The sequence below is a fragment of the Mobula hypostoma genome, chromosome 8 (assembly GCF_963921235.1).
Source record: "Mobula hypostoma chromosome 8, sMobHyp1.1, whole genome shotgun sequence".
Classification (NCBI taxonomy): domain Eukaryota; kingdom Metazoa; phylum Chordata; class Chondrichthyes; order Myliobatiformes; family Myliobatidae; genus Mobula; species Mobula hypostoma.
Genome location: NC_086104.1, coordinates 61,830,691 through 61,850,197, shown reverse-complemented (window position 1 = coordinate 61,850,197; position 19,507 = coordinate 61,830,691). Strand labels below are relative to the sequence as shown.

At 42.7% G+C, this 19,507-nt stretch overlaps 1 protein-coding gene across 3 annotated transcripts in view; it reads right to left on the bottom strand.

Moving 5' to 3' along the window:
- papolg (poly(A) polymerase gamma) overlaps positions 1-18,756 on the bottom strand; it is a 65,384-nt gene extending 46,628 nt beyond the window's left edge. The window contains exons 1-4 of one of the 3 annotated variants that reach the window (XM_063055951.1): positions 18,579-18,756; positions 17,888-17,950; positions 288-458; positions 134-200 (exon numbers count right to left, since the gene is read on the bottom strand). In XM_063055951.1, the coding sequence (XP_062912021.1) occupies positions 134-200; positions 288-458; positions 17,888-17,950; positions 18,579-18,595 (318 nt within the window). In that variant the 5' untranslated portion in view covers positions 18,596-18,756. Of the gene's footprint in view, positions 1-133; positions 201-287; positions 459-17,887; positions 17,951-18,265; positions 18,533-18,578 lie in introns of those variants that run through there. The other 2 variants (XM_063055952.1, XM_063055950.1) reach the window with 2 other exon arrangements.
- Between the last annotated feature and the right edge of the window lie 751 nt (positions 18,757-19,507).

Below are 19,507 nucleotides of genomic sequence, written 5' to 3'. Positions count from 1 at the left end.
AAAAACCTTTTTAACTATTTCCATGAAACCGTGGCAAATTGGGTCAGCCCTTAATTGGGCCAAAATGGACCTGTCCTGACATGTCTCAATTAATTGGAATCCACCGTACATTATATCTTCACAAGAATATTACCTTTGTTTCGCTGATCTCTGCTATCCATTCTTTAACCAAATTGTTTAATTTTCCCAAAACAACTAATCTGAAATATTAAAAGAATGCATTAAAATTATTCAACAAGACACAAAATAGTAAATAAGCCAATAAGAAGGATCTCAATATTACCAACCTGTGGTTTAATTCCTCTTCCTCTTCAAATACTCCAAATGGTTTCAAAGCTTCAATCAACCTCTGAGTAGAAATATCATCTACATCCTTGGGATAGGCAAGACTAATTGGAGAAGTGATCCCGTAATGCTTCTGGGTCTGCTGAGGACGATGCCCCAGCATAACATTATTGCTGCAAAAAGTAAAAACTTCATGACCTATTGTAATATGAAATGCATCAATGTTAAGAATGGGTAATACAGCAAATGGTAACATTTCATCTGCGCAAATATGATTTTCGAAATTGATTACAAACCTAGTATAGCTTCAATTTCTAGAAATCAAATTTGTTTCTGTTCCAAAATCTCAACAGCTTCATAGATTCCTATCAATATCAGACATTAAAAGTGTGACAACTGTAGACTTTAGATAACTCAGTAGTGCCATACTTAAAAATAAGAAACTTCTCATTACAGTATCCCTTACTTATATACATTTATGTATCCCATACTACTTTTACTTCATACTTCTTGCTGTTGGCAAAAAGCGTTCTTTCCCTTCACATCAGGCAAAACCTTAACACATTTGACTATAATGTCCTCCATTCAACATCATGAACAATACATCCCATCCAAGTCATTGCATTAATATAAACAAAATAAAAGATTCCTTTAAACATTCTCAGTTTTTCAATATAAAGTTTCTTAAAGTGCTAAAACAAATTAAAAATATTAATGTAATACCAAATACTGTCCTCCTTCGAGGTGGAGGTCACAGGTTCTGGACATCCTGTTGGAGTTGCTTGGATGGGTAGCCAACTGCATTTTGCAGATGGTTCACACTGCAGCAGTGATGGAGGCAGTGAGTATTTAGAGTCTTTGATGCAGTGCCAATCAAACAGGCAGCTTGATTGAACTGACAAAGATATACAGAAATTTAAAGGGATAACAAGGCAAAGGTAGAATCTCTTTCCCAGAGAGGGTGTGCTACAAACAAGCGTTTAAGATCAGAGGCAGGAGATGTAAAATGAACATCAGGGGAACGCTTCCTAACACAAAGGGAGTTGTGTTAAGGAGCGTACTGCCAGAAGGTGGTTTGAGCTTGGCGTATTAACAATATTTGAAAGCCATCTAGGTACGTAAATGGATCAGAGAGGTTTAGAGGGTGATGGTCAACTATGGATAGATGAGACAAGCTTACTGAGCAACACAAGTCAGTATGGATATTTCCATGTTGTATGACTAAGAGTTGATATTGCCCTATTCACTCAGGAAAGGGGAGAGCATTCTTTCACATTCCTTGCTTGTGCCTTATAGATAACAGAAAGATCTTGGGTTGTCAGGAATTCAGTCAATTGCCAGAGGATGCCGAGTTTATGACTTGCTTTTGTAAACGGTCATTATGTCACTGCTCCAGCTGCATTTATGGTCAGCGGTGATGTTAACATTGAGGGACTCAGCAATGACAAACACTGAGTTTCACCAAAGGCCTTGAAATTTCAAGGGAACATTTGTCTTTTTGGAAATGGTGATCCAAAGATGTGCTGGTATGTTAGCTGACTATTACATATTATCTCAAGTGGAAAAAGGAGGATGGCAAGTCATCAGCATGGAGCTTATGGGCACCTGGGAGAGGACATGTTCTCTATGGGAGACAGGATTGCTCAGTGAGTTAGTATAAATTAGCACAACGCTATTACAGCTCAGGACATCAAGAGTTTGGAGTTCAATCCTGGTGTCCTCTGTGGGTCTCTGTAGGTCGTCCCTGTGGAATGCATGGGTTTTCTCCAGGTCCTCCAGTTTCCTCCCACAGTACATCGATGTACCGGGTAAGTTAAATGATCATTGTAAATTGTCCTGTGATTAGGTTAGGGTTAAATCGGAGTTGTTGGGGTCTGCTGGGTGCTGTGGCTCGAAGACCTGGATGGGCCTATTTCGCGCTGTATCTCTAAATAAAAATAAATAAAAACCAATATTGGTATTGGTTGTTAGATAGGTACATGGATATGGAGTGATGGAGTTGTATATGCAGAATGGACTAGTTTAGTAAGCTTTTAATTATTAGTTTAATTAGTTCAGCGTGTAAAAATGCTGTTCCTGTTCTAAGTTCCAAATATCACATGATAGATGTACGGTTGATCATTATGAAAAGAATTCCATAGGCAACAAATTCACAGATCCTGGCTGCAAGTTTTCTAAAGAAAGCCAAATACAGAAAAAGTGAAAAGATGTTCACAATCTGCACTTCAGAGGAATCCAATTCTCTTGTTTTTGTCTTTGATAAACAAACTAAGGAATGAGATAACATCCTTATCAGGTAACAGTCTGAATAATTTCTCAGTTTATTCTGAGAGCCTTTTGCAAACAACAGAACAACATTAGGAATCCTCTTGTCCTCACCTACAGCTGAGGATATTTTAAATAACTCTGCCAGGACCCTTGCAATTTCTGTACTAGCTTCCCACGAGGTCTGAGGGGACACCTTGTCAGGCTTTGGGGACTTGTCCACCCTAATTTGCCTCAAGACATACACAGTGAGGAGTGTGATAGAACAGAGAGATCTGGGAATACAGATCCTTAATTCCTTGAAAATGGCATGACAGTAAGATAAGCCGTAAAGAGATCTTCGGCCCTCATTAGTCAGAGTACTGAGTATAGGAGTTGGGATGTTATGTCGAAGTTGCACAAGGCTAAATTTGGAGCATCGTATGCAGTTCTGCATCTACCTTACAGGAAAGATGTAAATAAGATTGAAAGAGTACAGGGAAAATTTACAAGGATGTTGCTGGGGCTTGAGAACCTGAGTTGCATAGGTTAAGATTTTATTCCCTGAAGTGTAGAAGAAAGAAGAAAGATTGATGGAAGTATACAAACTATAAGAGCAAATGCAAGCAGGCTTTTTCCAGAGGTTGGATGAGACTATAACTAGAGGTCACAGGTTAAGGGATGAATGGTGAAATATTTAAGGGGAACCTGAAGGGGATCTCCTTCACTTAGAGAATAGCATAAGTCAGCAGAAGTGGTGGATGTAGGTTCAATCGTAATATTGAAGAGAAGTTTGGATAAGTACATGGATGGAAGGAGCATGGAGGGATATGGTTCAGGTAGGGGTCAATGTGGCTAAGCAGACTAACATTTTGGCACAGAATAGATGTAGACTGTTTCTGTGTTACAGAACTCTAGACTGATTCTATAAATCTATGACTGTGGTATGAATCTGGTCTAATTATACATGTGACATACACCATGCTTAAATGGCAAAAGATAAATCTACCAACCTCAAGATTTGGAATGTGCAAGCCTCCCTGCTCAAAATCTAGTCAAGAATTCAATTACACTGGACAGGATAGGATGTCCAAACAGAAGACTACAGAATATCCAAGGGATATTTGACAAGGTCCCTTATGGTAGGCTGATCCAAAAATTAAGCTTCATGAGATCCATTCATAAACAAGAGAAAATCTGCAGAGGCTGGAAATCCAAGCAACACACACAAAATGCTGGAGGAACTCAGTAGGCCAGGCAGCATCTATGGAACAGTACCCTTCAGCAGGACTGGAGAACAAAGCCAAGGAGTAGATTTAAGAGGTGGGAGGAGGAGAGGAGGAAAACAAGGTGATACGTAAAACCTGAAAGGGAGGGATGAAGTAAAGAGCTGGGAAGTTGATTGATGAAAGTGACAGAAGGCCATGGAAGAAAGGAAGGAGGGGGTAAGGAGGAGCACCAGAGGGAGGGAAATGAAGGAGAGAGGGGTGGGGGCATTACAAGAAGTTCGAGAAACCAATGCTCACATTAACAGGTTGGAGGCTACCCAAACGGAATACAAGGTGTTGTTCCTCCAACCCAAGTGTGGCCTCATCATGACAGTGGAAGAGGCCATGGACGGACATATCAGAATGGGAGGTGGAATTAAAATGGATGGTTCCTGGGAGATCCGCTTTTCTGAGATACAGCGCGTACCTATATACTGTGTCTGGTGCTCCTGGTGTTGCCTTCTGTATATTGGTGAGACCCAACATAGATTGGGAGACTGTTCTGCCGAGCACCTATGCTCTGTCCACCAGAAAAAGCAGTATCTCCCAGAGGGCCACCCATTTTAATTCCACTTCCCATTCCCATATGTCCATCTGTGGCCTCCTCCATTGTCATGATGAGGCCACACTGAGGTTGGAGGAACACCATCTTATATTCTGTTTGGGTAGCCTCCAACCTGATGGCATGAACATCAATTTCTTGAACTTCTGGTAATGCCCCCCACACCCCACTTCTCCATTTCCCATTCCCTTTTCCATCTCTCATCTCATCTCCTTGCCTGCCCATTGGCTCCCTCTGGTGCTCCCCCACCCCACCTTCTGTTCTCTTCTATCAGAGTCTCCCATCTCTAGCCCTGTATTTCTTTCACAAATCAACTTTCCAACTCTTTACTTCATCCCTCCCCCTTCGTTTCACCTATCACCTTGTATTTCTCTCCCCCTCCCCCCACCTTTAAAATCTACTCCCCAGCTTTCTTTCTCCAGTCCTGCCTAAGTGTTTCAGCCCGAAATTTCAACTGTACCTTTTTCTATAGATGCCGCCTGGCCTGCTGAGTTCCTCCAGCATTTTGTGTGCGTTCCTCCATGAGATCCACAGTGACTTGGCAGCTTTTACTCAGAATAGGCTTGTACAAGAGAAAGAGGGGAGTGGTAAAAGGGGATTTTTCTGGCTGTAGGACTGTGACCAATGATGCTCCACAGGGATAGGTGCTAGGGCCTTGATTGCTTGTGATATAATGTGGATGGTTGGATTAGTAGTTCTGCAGACAATACAGATTGGGGGAGTCCTGGACAGCATAGAGTTTGAGCAAGATACAAATTAGTAACAGAAATGGACAGCAAAATGACAGATGGAGATTAATCTGAGTAAGTGTGATGTGTTTCACTTGGGGAAGTCAAATGTAACAGTTAATAGCACAACCACTGATGTACAAAGAGATCTTAGAATCCATTGTCCATAGCTCCCTAAAAGCATCCATGAAGTAAACAGAACATCAAAAAAATGCATATGACATGTTTGACTTCATTGGGCAGGGCACTGAGTACTAAGTATGGAAGTCATGTTGCAGCTACATAAAACTTTAGTGAGGTGCAATTCTGTACGCCTCATCAACAGGAAGGACGTCAAGGCCGGAAATGGCACAAAAGTAGTTTATCAGGATGCTGCCAGGATTAGAGGGTTTCTGCTATAAGGAGAGGTTGGATAAACTTGAGTTGTCTTCTCTGTAGTGCTGGAAGCTGAGTGGAGATTGGATAGAGGTTTATAAGATTATAGAGGCATAGATGGACTATTGATAGGAGTGTAGTGGTTAGTGTAATGCTTTATAGCAGCAGCTGTAAGATCGGGATGGAATTCCTGTTGCTGTCTCTAAGGAGTTTGTATGTTCTCCCTGTGACCATGTGGGTTCCCTTTAGGTGCTTCAGTTTCCTCCTACATTCTAAATACCTAGCAGTTAGTAAGGGTAGGTTGTGGGCATGCTACGTTGGTGCTAGAAGCATGGAGACACTAATGGGCAGCATGGCACATTTTGGACTTTGTTGGTCATTGATGCAAAATAACGCATTTCACTAAATGTTTCAATTTTTCGATGAACATGTGACAAATAAAGCTAATCAAATCTAATCTATCTTATTTGCAAGGTTGACAAGTCTTAATACCAGAGACCATAAGGCACAAGAGTAGAATTCGGCCCATGGAGAATGATCACTATTCCATTATGGCTGATTTATTTTGCTTCTCAAGCCCATTCTTTTGCGTTCTCTCCATAACCTTTGATGCCCCTACTAATCAAGAAATTATCAACCTCTGCTTTACATATACCCAATGACTTAATCTCCACAGTCGGCTGCCCATTCTGTAGCTAAATAAATTAATTCTCATCTCTCTTCTAAAGGGACACCTCCTATTACTAGGCTGTGCCCTCTAGTCCTAGACTTTCCCACTATTGGAAACATCCTCTCCATGCCCACTTTATCCAGGTCTTTCAAAATTTCAATGACATCCCGCTCACTTTAGTAAACCCCAGAGTACAGGCCCAGAGGAATCAAATGCTCATACATTAACCTTTTCATTACTGGTATCATTCTGATAAACCAACTCTGGATCTCTCCAATGCTAACACACCCTTCCTTAGATATGGGATCTGAAAATGCTTACAATACCCCAAATATGGTCTGAACAATGCCTCGTAAAGCATTACAGCTTTGCTTTTATGTTGTAGTCCTCTTAAAATGAATGCTAACCTTGGTTTTGCCTACCATACTGCCCACTCATCCTGCAAATTAACCTTCAGGGCATACTGCACTAGGACTCCCAAGCCCCTTTGCACTAATTTCTGAATCTTCTCCCCATTTAGTATATGGTCTATGCCTTTGTTTCTTCTACCAAAGTGCATGACTATACACTTTCCTACACTGTATTTTATCTTTGCCCATTCTCTGTATCTTAACACCTAAGCTCCATCTACTAAAAGCAGAACTTCCCAGTGGCCCAACATTTTAATTCCCATTCCGACATGTCAGTCCATGGCCTTCTCTTATGCTTATATTTTGTCTGGGTAGCCATCAACCTGATGACATAAATATTGAATCCTCTTTCCAGTTAAAAAAAATTTGCTCGCCTCTTCTTCTGTTCCCCACTCTGGCCTCTTACCTATCAACTCCCCATGGTGCCTCTCCTCCTTCCCTTTCTCCTATGGTCAACTCCCCTCTCCTATCAGATTCCTAATCTCCAGCCTTTACCTTTCGCAGCCACCTGGCTTCACCTATCACCTTTTGACTAAACTCCCCGCCTCCCCCCCCGCCTTTTTATTCTAGCATCTCTCCCCTTCCTTTTCAGTCCTAAAGAATGGACTTGGCCCAAAACATTGATTGTTCATTAATATCTATGGGTGCTGCCTGACCTGCTGAGTTCTTCCAACATTTTGTGTATTTTGCTTCTCCCAATCTGTTCAAATCCTCTGTAGCCTACGTATCCTGAACATTTCTTGCTCCTCCACCCATCTTTGTATTGTCCACAAACATGGCCACAAAGCCATCAATTCAGATCATCTACATATAAAGACCCAACACCAAATCCTATGGAACATTACCAGCCAGCCAGAAAAGGCTCCCCTTATTCTCACTCTTTGCCTTCTGCCAGTCAGCCAATCTTCTACATATGCTAGTATCTTTCCTATAATAACATGGGCTCTTATCTTGTTAAGCAGCCTCATGTGCTGCACCTTGTCAAAGGTCTTCTGAAAATCCAAGTAAACAACATCCACAGACTCTTCTTTGTCCATGCTGTCTGCTATTTCTGTCAAGAGTTCCAACAGATTTAGAACCATAGAAACTACAGCACAGAAACAGGCCCTTTGGCCCTTCTTGGCTGTGCCGAACCATTTTCTACCTAGTCCCACTGACCTGCACACGGACCATATCCCTCCATACACCTCCCATCCATGTATCTGTCCAATTTATTCTTAAATGTTAAAAAAGAACCCGCATTTACCACCTCGTCTGGCAGCTCATTCCATACTCCCACCACTCTCTGTGTGAAGAAGCCCCCCCCTAATGTTCCCTTTAAACTTTTCCCCCCTCATCCTTAACCCATGTCCTCTGGTTTTTTTCTCCCCTTGCCTCAGTGGAAAAAGCCTGCTTGCATTCACTCTATCTATACCCATCATAATTTTATATACCTCTATCAAATCTCCCCTCATTCTTCTACGCTCCAGGGAATAAAGTCCTAAGCTATTCAACCTTTCTCAAGTCCCGGCAACATCCTTGTAAACCCCTGCACTCTTTCAAACTTATTTATATCCTTCCTGTAATTTGGTGACCAAAACTGAACACAATACTCCAGATTCAGCCTCACCAATGCCTTACAACCTCATCATAACATTCCAGCTCTTATACTCAATACTTTGATTAATAAAGGCCAATGTACCAAAAGCTCTCTTTACGACCCTATCTACCTGTGACGACACTTTTAGGGAATTTTGTATCTGTATTCCCAGATCCCTCTGTTCCACTGCACTCCTCAGTGCCTTACCATTAACCCTGTACATTCTACCTTGGTTTGTCCTTCCAACGTGCAATACCTCACACTTGTCAGTATTAAACTCCATCTGCCATTTTTCAGCCCATTTTTCCAGCTGGTCCAAGTCCCTCTGCAGGCTCTGAAAACCTTCCTCACTGTCTACTACACCTCCAATCTTTGTATCATCAGCAAACTTCCTGATCCAATTTACCACATTATCATCCAGATCATTGATATAGATGACAAATAACAATGGACCCAGCACTGATCCCTGTGGCACACCACTAGTCACAGGCCTCCACTCAGAGAAGCAATTCTCTACCACCACTCTCTGGCTTCTTCCATCGAGCCAATGTCTAATCCAATTTACCACCTCTCCATGTATACCTAGCGACTGAATTTTCCTAACTAACCTCCCAAGCGGGACCTTGTCAAAGGCCTTACTGAAATCCATGTAGACAATATCCACTGCCTTCCCTTCATCCACTTTCCTGGTAACCTCCTCGAAAAACTCCAACAGATTGGTCAAACATGACCTACCACGCACAAAGCCATGTTGACTCTCCCTAATAAGCCCCTGTCTATCCAAATGCTTGTAGATTCTATCTCTTAGTACTCCCTCCAATAACTTACCTACTACTGACGTTAAACTCACCAGCCTATAATTTCCCGGATTACTTTTTGATCCTTTTTTAAACAACGGAACAACATGAGCCACTCTCCAATCCTCCAGCACTTCACCCGTAGACAGCGACATTTTAAATATTTCTGCCAGGGCCCCCGCAATTTCAACACTAGTCTCCTTCAAGGTCCGAGGGAACACTCTGTCAGGTCCCGGGGATTTATCTACTTTAATTTTCCTCAAGACAGCAAGCACCTCCTCCTTTTCAATCTGTACAGTTTCCATGGTCTCACTACTTGATTCCCTCAATTCCATAGATTTCATGCCAGCTTCCTTAGTAAATACAGACGCAAAAAACCTATTTAGGATCTCCCCCATTTCCTTTGGTTCCGCACAAAGCCGACCACTCTGATCTTCAAGAGGACCAATTTTATCCCTTACAATCCTTTTGCTCTTAATATACTTGTAAAAGCTCTTTGGATTATCCTTCACTTTGACTGCCAAGGCAACCTCATGTCTTCTTTTTGCCCTCCTGATTTCTTTCTTAAGTATTTTCTTGCACTTCTTATACTCCTCAAGCACCTGATATACCCCGTTTCCTATACATTTCATACAACTCCCTCTTCTTCTTTATCAGAGTTGCAATATCCCTTGAGAACCAAGGTTCCTTATTCCTATTCAATTTGCCTTTAATCCTGACAGGAACATACAAACTCTGCACTCTCAAAATTTCCCCTTTGAAGGCTTCCCACCTACCAATCACATCTTTGCCAGAGAACAACCTGTCCCAATCCATACTTTTTAGATCCTTTCTCATTTCTTCAAATTTGTCATACAAGATTTCATCTTAAGGAAACTATGCTGACTTCAGCCTATTTTTATCATGCATCTCCAAGTATCCTGAAACCTCATCCTTAATAATGGACTCCAATATCTTAACAACCACTGAAGTCAGGGTAACTGGCCCATAATTTCCTGCCTTTTGCTTCCCTCCCTACTTAAAGAGTGGAGTAGCACAATTTAACATTTGCAATTTTCCAGTTCTCCAGAATCCAACAATTATTGAAAATCACTACTTATGCCTCCAAACGCTTCAGCTACTCTTTCAAAATCTTGGTGTGTAGTCCATCCGGTGGAAGTTATTTATCCACCTTCAAAACTTTCAACTTCCCAAAAACCTTCTCTTTAGTAACAGGAACTACACTCACTTCTGTGCCCCCTCCCCCCAGACACACTTGAATTTCTGGCGTGCATGCTTCCACAGTAAAGACTAATGCAAAATACTTATTCAGTTTTCTTTGCTCCTCATTACTACCTCTCTAGTGTCACTTTTCATCTTTCCAAAGCCCATTCTTGCCTCTATTTTATTCTTTACCTAAATCTGGAAAAACTTTTTGGTATCCTCTTTTATATTATTGGTTAGTTTACCTTCATATTTAAAAGAGTTTAAAAAGGAAGGTTGCTGCCAACGGTTGTCTTTTGGATCGGGACTACAGAGCGTCGTGGGAGCTGAATTCTGAAGGAAGGCAGTTTTTTTAAAAAAAACTTCCTTCCAGTGCAAGAAGGACGAGACTGCGCAGGCGCGTGACGTCAACAGGACAGCGCGGAGAGTTTAAAAAGGAGACCACCCTATACAGCAGGCAGCGGAGTGAGTGGGAACAGAGTGTAGGGCTTTGGCTTCAACGGTAAACAGGAAGAGGCGAGAGCAAAGCACCAACTCTTTTTTCTCCCCCCCACCCCCCTTTACGCAACTTGGCCCGGACAGACAGGAACAGCAGGGTTCTCACAGCTAACAGTACGAGCTAACAGTTTAAAGTTCGTCTGTTTGGCGAGGTAAGTGGGTGAGTAGACTTATTTTTCCTGTTTCATTCCTGTAGAATTAGATAGCATGCCTGCAGGGTTAGTGCTTTGCTCAGGGTGTCAGATGTGGGAATCCTGGGAGACCTCCAGCCTCCCTGATGACATCTGCGCCAGGTGCACCGAGATGCAGCTCCTCAGAGACTGTGTTAGGGATCTGGAGCTGCAGCTTGATGACCTACTGCTTATCAGGGAAAGTGAAGAGGTGATAGACAGGAGCCACAGGGAGGTCATCATCCCTAGGCTTCAGGGGTCAGAAAACTCGGTCACTGTCAATAGAGGGAAGGGAAATGCCTGGATAGTGGAGAGCACACCTGTGGCTGTCCCCCTCAGCAACAAATATCTTGTTCTGGATGCTGTTGAGGGGGTGACCTGACAGGGGACACCCACAGTGACTGGGTCTCTGGCACTGAGCCTGGCGCTGTTGTGCAGGAGAGAAGGAGGGAGAAGAGAAATGCGGTAGTCGTAGGGGATTCCATAGTCAGGGGAATGGACAGAAGATTCTGTAAGCCTGATAGAGATATCTGCATGGTGTGTTGCCTCCCAGGTGTCAGGTACGGGATGTCTCGGATCGGGTCCTGAATATTCTGAAGGGGGAGGGTGAGCAGCCTGTTGTCTTGGTACATGTTGGTACCAATAACATAGATTGGACAAAGGAAGAGGTCCTGAAGAGAGATTTCTAGGAGTTAGGAAGGAAGCTGAGAAGCAGGACCTCCAGAGTAGTAATCTCGGGATTGCTACCTGTGCCACGTGCTAGTGAGGGCAAGAATAGTAGGATCAGGCAGATGAATGCGTGGCTGAGAGACTGGTGCAGGGGGCAGGGCTTCAGATTCTTGGATAATTGGGATCTCTTCTGGGGGAAGTTTGACCTTTTCAAAAAGGACAGGTTGCACCTGAACCCGAAGGCGGGAAAGTTTAATAGAGCTGTTAGGGAGGCGTTAAACTAATTTGGCAGGTGGATGGGAACCGGAATGACAGAGCGGAGGAAGAGGAAAGCAGAAATAAATCTAAGATAGTGAGCAGTAAAGATAGGCAGGTGATGGGGCAAATTTGTAGCCATTGGGATGAGTTGCAGTGCAATCAAAGCGAAAAGTATCAAATAGTGGTCTTAAGGTGTTGTACTTAAAATGCACGCAGCATAAGGAATAAGGTGGATGATCTTGTCGTACAGCTACAGATTGGCAGATATGATATTGTGGCCATCACTGAGACGTGGCTAAAGGATGCATATCTCTGGGAGCTGAACGTCCAAGGATACACGGTGTATCGGAAGGATAGGAAGGTAGGCAGAGGGGGAGGCGTGGCTTTATTGGTAAGAAATGATATTAAATCATTAGAAAAAGGTGATATAGGATTGGAAGGTGCAGAATCTTTATGGGTTGAGCAAAGAAATCGCAGGGGTAAAAGGACCCTGATGGCAGTTATTTATAAGCCTCCAAACAGCTGCAGGGATGTGGACTACAAATTACAACAGGAAATAGAAAAGGCTTGTCAGAAGGGCAGTGTTATGATAATTGTGGGGGATTTTAACATGCAAGTGGATTGGGAAAGTCAGGTCGGCACTGGATCTCAAGAGAGAGAATTTGTAGGATGTCTGCGAGATGGCTGTTTAGAACAGCTTGTTGTTGAGCCCACTAGGGGATCGGCTGTATTGGATTGGGTATTGTGTAATGAACCGGAGGTGATTAGAGAGATTGAGGTGAAGGAACCCTCAGGAGGCAGTGATCATAACATGATTGAGTTCACTGTGAAATTTGAAAAACAGAAGCCGAAATCTGATGTGTCGGTATTTCAGTGGAGTAAAGGAAATTACAGTGGCATGAGAGAGGAACTGACCAAAGTTGACTGGAAAGGGACACTGGCGGGAAAGACGGCAGAGCAGCAGTGGCTGGAGTTTATGCGAGAAGTGAGGAAGGTGCAAGACAGGTATATTCCAAAAAAGAAGAAAATTTCAATGGAAAAAGGATGCAACCATGGTTGACAAGAGAAGTCAAAGCCAAAGTTAAAGCAAAGGAGAGGACATACAAGGAAGCAAAAATTAGTGGGAAAACAGAGGATTGGGAAGTTTTTAAAACCTTACAAAAGGAAACTAAGAAGGTCATTAAGAGGGAAAAGATTAACTATGAAAGGAAGTTAGCAAATAATATCAAAGAGGATACTAAAACCTTTTTCAAGTATATAAAGAGTAAAAGACAGGTGAGAGTAGATATAGGACCGATAGAAAATGATGCTGGAGAAATTATAATGGGAGATAAGGAAATGGCAGAGGAACTGAACGAGTATTTTGCATGTCTTCACTGAGGAAGACATCAGCAGTATACCTGACACTCAAGGGTGGCAGAGAAGGGAAGTGTGCGCAGTCACAATTACAGCAGAGAAAGTACTCAGGAAGCTGAATAGTCTAAAGGTAGATAAATCTCCCGAACCAGATGGAATGCACCCGCGTGTTCTGAAGGAAATAGCTGTGGAGATTGCGGAGGCATTAGCAATGATCTTTCAAAAGTTGATAGATTCTGGCATGGTTCCGGAGGACTGGAAGATTGCAAATGTCACTCCGCTATTTAAGAAGGGGGCAAGGAAGCAAAAAGGAGATTATAGACCTGTTAGCTTGACATCGGTGGTTGGGAAGTTGTTGGAGTCAATTGTCAAGGATGAGGTTACAGAGTACCTGGAGGCATATGACAAGATAGGCAGAACTCAGCATGGATTCCTTAAAGGAAAATCCTGCCTGACAAACCTATTACAATTTTTTGAGGAAATTACCAGTAGGCTAGACAAGGGAGATGCAGTGGATGTTGTATATTTGGATTTTCAGAAGGCCTTTGACAGGGTGCCACACATGAGGTTACTTAAAAGATAAGAGCCCATGGAATTATGGGAAAGTTACATATGTGGATAGAGCGTTGGCTGATTGGCAGGAAACAGTGGGTATAAAGGGATCCTATTCTGGTTGGCTGCCGGTTACCAGTGGTGTTCCACAGGGGTCCGTGTTGGGGCTGCTTCTTTTTACACTGTACATCAACGATTTGGATTATGGAATAGATGGCTTTGTGGCTAAATTTACTGATGATATGAAGATAGGTGGAGGGGCCGGTAGTGCTGAGGAAACAGAGAGTCTGCAAAGAGACTTGAATAGATTGGAAGAACGGGCGAAGAAGTGGCAAATGAAGTAGAATGTTGGAAAGTGTATGGTTATTCAGTTTGGCAGAAGTAATAAACGGGCAGACTATTATTTAAATGGGGAAATAATTCAAAGTTCTGAGATGCAACGGGACTTGGGAGTCCTCGTACAGGATACCCTTAAGGTTAACCTCCCGGTTGAGTCGGTAGTGAAGGAGAATGCAACGTTGGCATTCATTTCTAGAGGAATAGAGTATAGGAGCAGGGATGTGATGTTGAGGCTCTATAAGGCGCTGGTGAGACCTCACTTGGAGTACTGTGGGCAGTTTTGGTCTCCTTATTTAAGAAAGGATGTGCTGACGTTGGGAGAGGGTACAGAGAAGATTCACTAGAATGATTCCGGGAATGAGAGGGTTAACATATGAGGAACGTTTGTCTGCTCTTGGACTGTATTCCTTGGAGTTTTGAAGAATGAGGGGAGACCTTATAGAAACATTTTGAATGTTGAAAGGCATGGACAGAGTGGATGTGGCAAAGTTGTTTCCCATGATGGGGGAGTCTAGTACGAGAGGGCATGACTTCAGGATTGAAAGGCGCCCATTCAGAACAGAAATGCGAAGAAATTTTTTTGTCAGAGGGTGGTGAATCTATGGAATTTGTTGCCACAGGCAGCAGTGGAGGCCAAGTCATTGGGTGTATTGAAGGCAGAGATTGATAGGTATCTGCGTAGCCAGGGCATCAAAGGTTATGGTGAGAAGGTGGGGGAGTGGGACTAAATGGGAGAATGGATCAGCTCATGATAAAATGGTGGAGCAGACTCGATGGGCCGAATGGCCGACTTCTGCTCCTTTGTCTTATGGTCTTATATTTCAGATTTATCCTCCTTTTTTTTTTCCAAGTTGCTTTCTGTTGGTTTTCAAAAGCTTTCCAAACCACTAGCTTCCCACAAATTTTATGCCTTCTCTTTTGCTTTTATGGTGTCTCTGACTTCCCGTGTAGGCCTCATCCTGTGTCTTCAAATTACTCCAAGAAACTTCAGCTATGGCTGCTCTACCGTAATCCTGCTAGTGTCTCCTGTCAATCAGCTTTGGCTAGTTCCTCTCTCATGTTTCTATAATTACCTATATTCAACTGTGCTACCAATACATCCCTGTCAAATTGTAAAGTGAATTCTATCATATTGTGATCACTGACTCCTCAGAATGCCTTTAACTTAAGCTCCCTAATCAAATCTGGTTCATTGCACAAAACCAAATTCAGAACTGCCTTTTCTCTAGTGAGCTTGGCTACAAGCTGCTCTAAAAATCTAAACCTGTCGGCATTCTACAAATTCCTTCTCTTGGGGTCCAGTACCAAGCTGATTTTTCCAATCTTCCTGCACAGAGAAATCCCCTCACCCCGTAACTATTGTAACATTGCCCTTTTTACATGTTTTCTATCTCTCATTGTAATTTGCACCCCACATCCTCGATGCTATTCAGAGGCCTTGTATCCAATTCCAACTACCGTCTTTTAACTGAAAGTCTAACCTATCACCTGCCACTTATCATCTTTCCTTGAGGAAGGGTCTCAGCCTGAAAAGTTGATGTTTATTCCTCTCCACAGATGCTGTCCCACTTGCTGAGTTCCTCCAGCATTTTGTATGTGTTGCTCTTTTTTAATCCTTGCAGTTTCTTAACTCTACCCACAAGGATTTTACATCTTCTGACCTATGTCGTTGTTTTCTAACCAAATAGGCCACCAGCCTGACTTTGTGAAGGATGTGTATTCTTGGATGTTTAGCCTCTGCCTGTGATTGTCCTTCAACCATAACTCCATGATGTCAACAACAAGCTTATCTACTTTCATATACCGTCTGCATTCAAATATGACACCTTCAGTCCTGTATTCACCATCCTTCTCAATTTTGTCTCTAAGTACTGTGAAGTTAATTTTTTTTTATATCTCTTCTAAACTGACTGGAGACAAGAGTTTATTCTGGACACTTCAGTAACCTTTTCTGCACTCCCCTTCCCTTTAACTTTATCCATACTTTCCCAAACTGTTGAAACCATCAGTCCTATATAGTTTAAAGCCCTATTACAGCCCTAGTTATGCAATGGATATTCATTTAAAGGGATGTGCGGGGCAAATTTTTTTTTAAAAGACTGAATGGTGAGTGTGTGGAATGTGCTGCTTGGGATGGTGGTGGGGGCAAATATGACAGGACGTTTAAGTAGCTTTTACATATGTACATGAAAATGCTGGAATATGGATGATGTATCGGCAGAAGAGATCTTGTTTAACTTTGCATTCTGTTTGACACTGACATCTTGAGCTGAAGGGCCTGTTCTTGTGCTGTACTGTTCCATGATCTATAAATTGCAAACACCGTGGTTGCTCGAGAGCTGGGCATCATTGATAAGTGATCATATAGCATGGCAACGAGCCACTTGGCCTACCCCCTCATTTTATTTTCTACTAGTTAGCCTTGGGGATCACACATAAACATCAAATTATATGCAACATATTTGTAGCAAAATCCAATCTATGTCCATCAATTCTGGAAAGTCAAGTGCAAAGTAACTTAAATTTTCAATAAAATCCTTCCACAAACTCACATCACCTTCACCAAGGATTCTTTATCAGCCCTGTAAATCTCAGTACTACTCCCAAGCATAAAATGCTTGCTCCCTTAACTCCTGTATTCCATTCCCTTCCTGCTTTTAATCTGCTTTGGTCTTGAGACTCTAAATACATATTAATAGCCCATTCAAAAGGTAACCCCATTTTGCCAAATGTACACAATTGCTATATATTGGCGCCAACAATATGCTAGGGTAAGGGGTGGTGGTTATTGGGGAATGGGAACAATTGCAGAAGCAAAGTTCACCCTTGAAGCAACTGTGAGCATAATTCAAGCACATCAAATCATGCATACCAGAGACAAGTTGTCCAGCACCTGCACAGATCATATTGGCAGACTTAACAAAAGATCTGAGGTAGCTAACTTGCCATAGAACCTGCAGGGATGGTCTACTTACATTATGTGAAATTAAAAGCACTTCCAAACTGTTTTTAAAATGACACAACTAAATGTAAAAAACTGTTGAACTACCAAGCTACATTAAGCTTAGATCCAAACAGTACACAAGGCATAAATGCTTCATTTCAGTAAAATGTATATTTATCAGTTAAAGCTTGATAAAGAACACAGGTATACTTCTCAGTCCACCACAAATCCAGATTTCCAGCTGCCTTTTCCACTGCAACCAATATCTACTACCCCTCCATAACATCAATCAATGGTATAATGCTTGTGTAGTGCATAACATTATCTGGTAAAGCAGCTGCAGTGCAGATACATCTGCATCAACTGAAAAAACATGTTCTTTACAAGCAACACTAATTTCTGACTGTATCACCAGTTAAAATGTTATGCCTGAAGTTTCAGTCTTAAAATAAAAGGATCAAAAAACTCTGAAAACTAAAATGAAGAACAGATTATATTGTTTGACAGACAAGTTATTTCAGCTTTCAAGAAAATCAATCAAATTCCCCTCAACTACCTTTGCTGCCAATCAAACCATCTGAAAAGAGCAAATCAACACATACTTCAGTACAAAAAGGCAAAACTTGCACTTATATTTCACTGGTACATGTACTGTATGAATGGACTCTTGAATCCTGTTAATTTTAAGTTATTAAAAAGCAAGCCTGTAAAAAAGAAACTGAAATTGTACAATTTCACTACGTGCAAACAACACATGCAATGAGTCCAGAAGCAAACCTTTAACACATGTTCAATTCATGAACAAAAAGAAAATTTCAGTTTGATCATTATCCAAAAATGAATTTGTCACAAGTTTTGCTCTAAATGCTGCATGTAATGGAAATAGCAAAAAGTTCAATGTCTGAAACATTAAGAGAAGTTATTTTTAAAATATTCTCCATCCCTTAAACGATTGCTTCCTGGAAATAAAGTATACTAACCCTGAGTTTAGTAGTGCAGTCAAAGATTCGGGAGACAGAACTCCGCCATTGGACATCAAAAGTCTGCAGTTATATAAAGTATTTGGATCAAAAAGAGATTTGATATAACACACGATTTCCAATGCAAACAGAATAGGCACACTAAGTGGGACTATTTAAAATTACTTCAAAAAAAGGTTGCCCAACTTTGGTTAAAGATGTCCTCAAGTTTCCAACCATTCCCAATATAATTGAAAAGTTAATGATAATTTCCCTTAAATAAATCAACATAATTGTTAATCAGCTCAGCAAATAGCGTTTTGAACACTGCATTAATACTGTTTTAAACGTTATCTATCTTACTATCGCTGATTTTCACACACGAATAAATTAAACTACCTAAATCGCGAATGCTGCATACAGCAGCAGTGTTTCCCGTCCTGTGCAAAAAGGGCTGGAGCAGGGGATGGGGCAGAGGTGGGAGGTCAAGGCCTATCGGTTAAAGTCCAGGTCTTGCTTAGAGGAGGAGGCCTAACTTCCAGCAGATGTGGATCACCAGCCACACAGCCCCGTCTCCCATTAAAGAGCCATGGCCAGGCTGTAACAGGGAGATGAGGCCGGCGCTGAGGCCTCGCCGACGACCTGAGACATTTCCCAACAGTCGGAAATCCTCGCGCGGACCCACGCCGACCCCGACGGAGCCGCCACTTACGCTGACATTTCTTTCATTTCCTCACGGCCGACGGCTACCCCACCCCTCCGTCACCACTAACTCGTTCCTGTTTGCTTTTTCGAAATCCACTCCGAAACTATAAGGCGTCTGCACCCCAACTAAAAATCTCATAAATAAGAGGCCACCGCCAACATGGCGGCCCAGCTGCCCCGCTCCGCCCCGGCGTGCGCGGCCCCGCACACACGCTCCCTTCCCCGGCGTGCGCGCCCCCTGTCTCCCAACTCTCGCGACCCTCTGCGTTGTGGCGTAGGATTCCGGTTTTCGCGACGGTTCTCGATCCAAGCGGGGGATGAATGGTGTGGTTGGTCAGCGCCGAGATGCATATTCGGGGTGCGTGCGCGGCATTGGAGCTTCTACTTACGAGGATAATGGCTTCTGAGGTCGAACTGCTTCATTTCTTTGATCAATTTGGTCTTGTAATCCACCAGCACTCAGGAGCGGAGTTCCAGAGGGATCACTGTGATGATGTATATGCAGAACTGTGCTTCTGAGAGTGTTGTTATGCTGGCGGCATGGCGCCGACTCCTAGCGGCCGCAGTGCTGCACACTGGACATTTGGCACAGACTGTTAGCCGCACCAGGAATCTGTTGTGAATCTTACAATGAATCACCGGTGTGAAGTGGTTCTCTTGTGTTGTGCAGACTGGGGCGAGTGGTGTGGCCATTGAGACCACTGACCAGCCACCGTTATTGCTGAGAAATTTCCATAGAGCTGTGCTGCCAGATAATGTGGGACCAGCCACTTCCAGCAGGATTCGTGAAAGAACAGTTTGCAGTTACAAGTAATGGCTTGAGTTCACCATGTTGCCTAGGGCGAAGCACTAAATCCTGCTTCTTAGCGCTGACCAACTGCACTCACTGTTCGCCAGTCAGACACTAACCCTCGCAAGCAGCCTCTGCATTGTAAC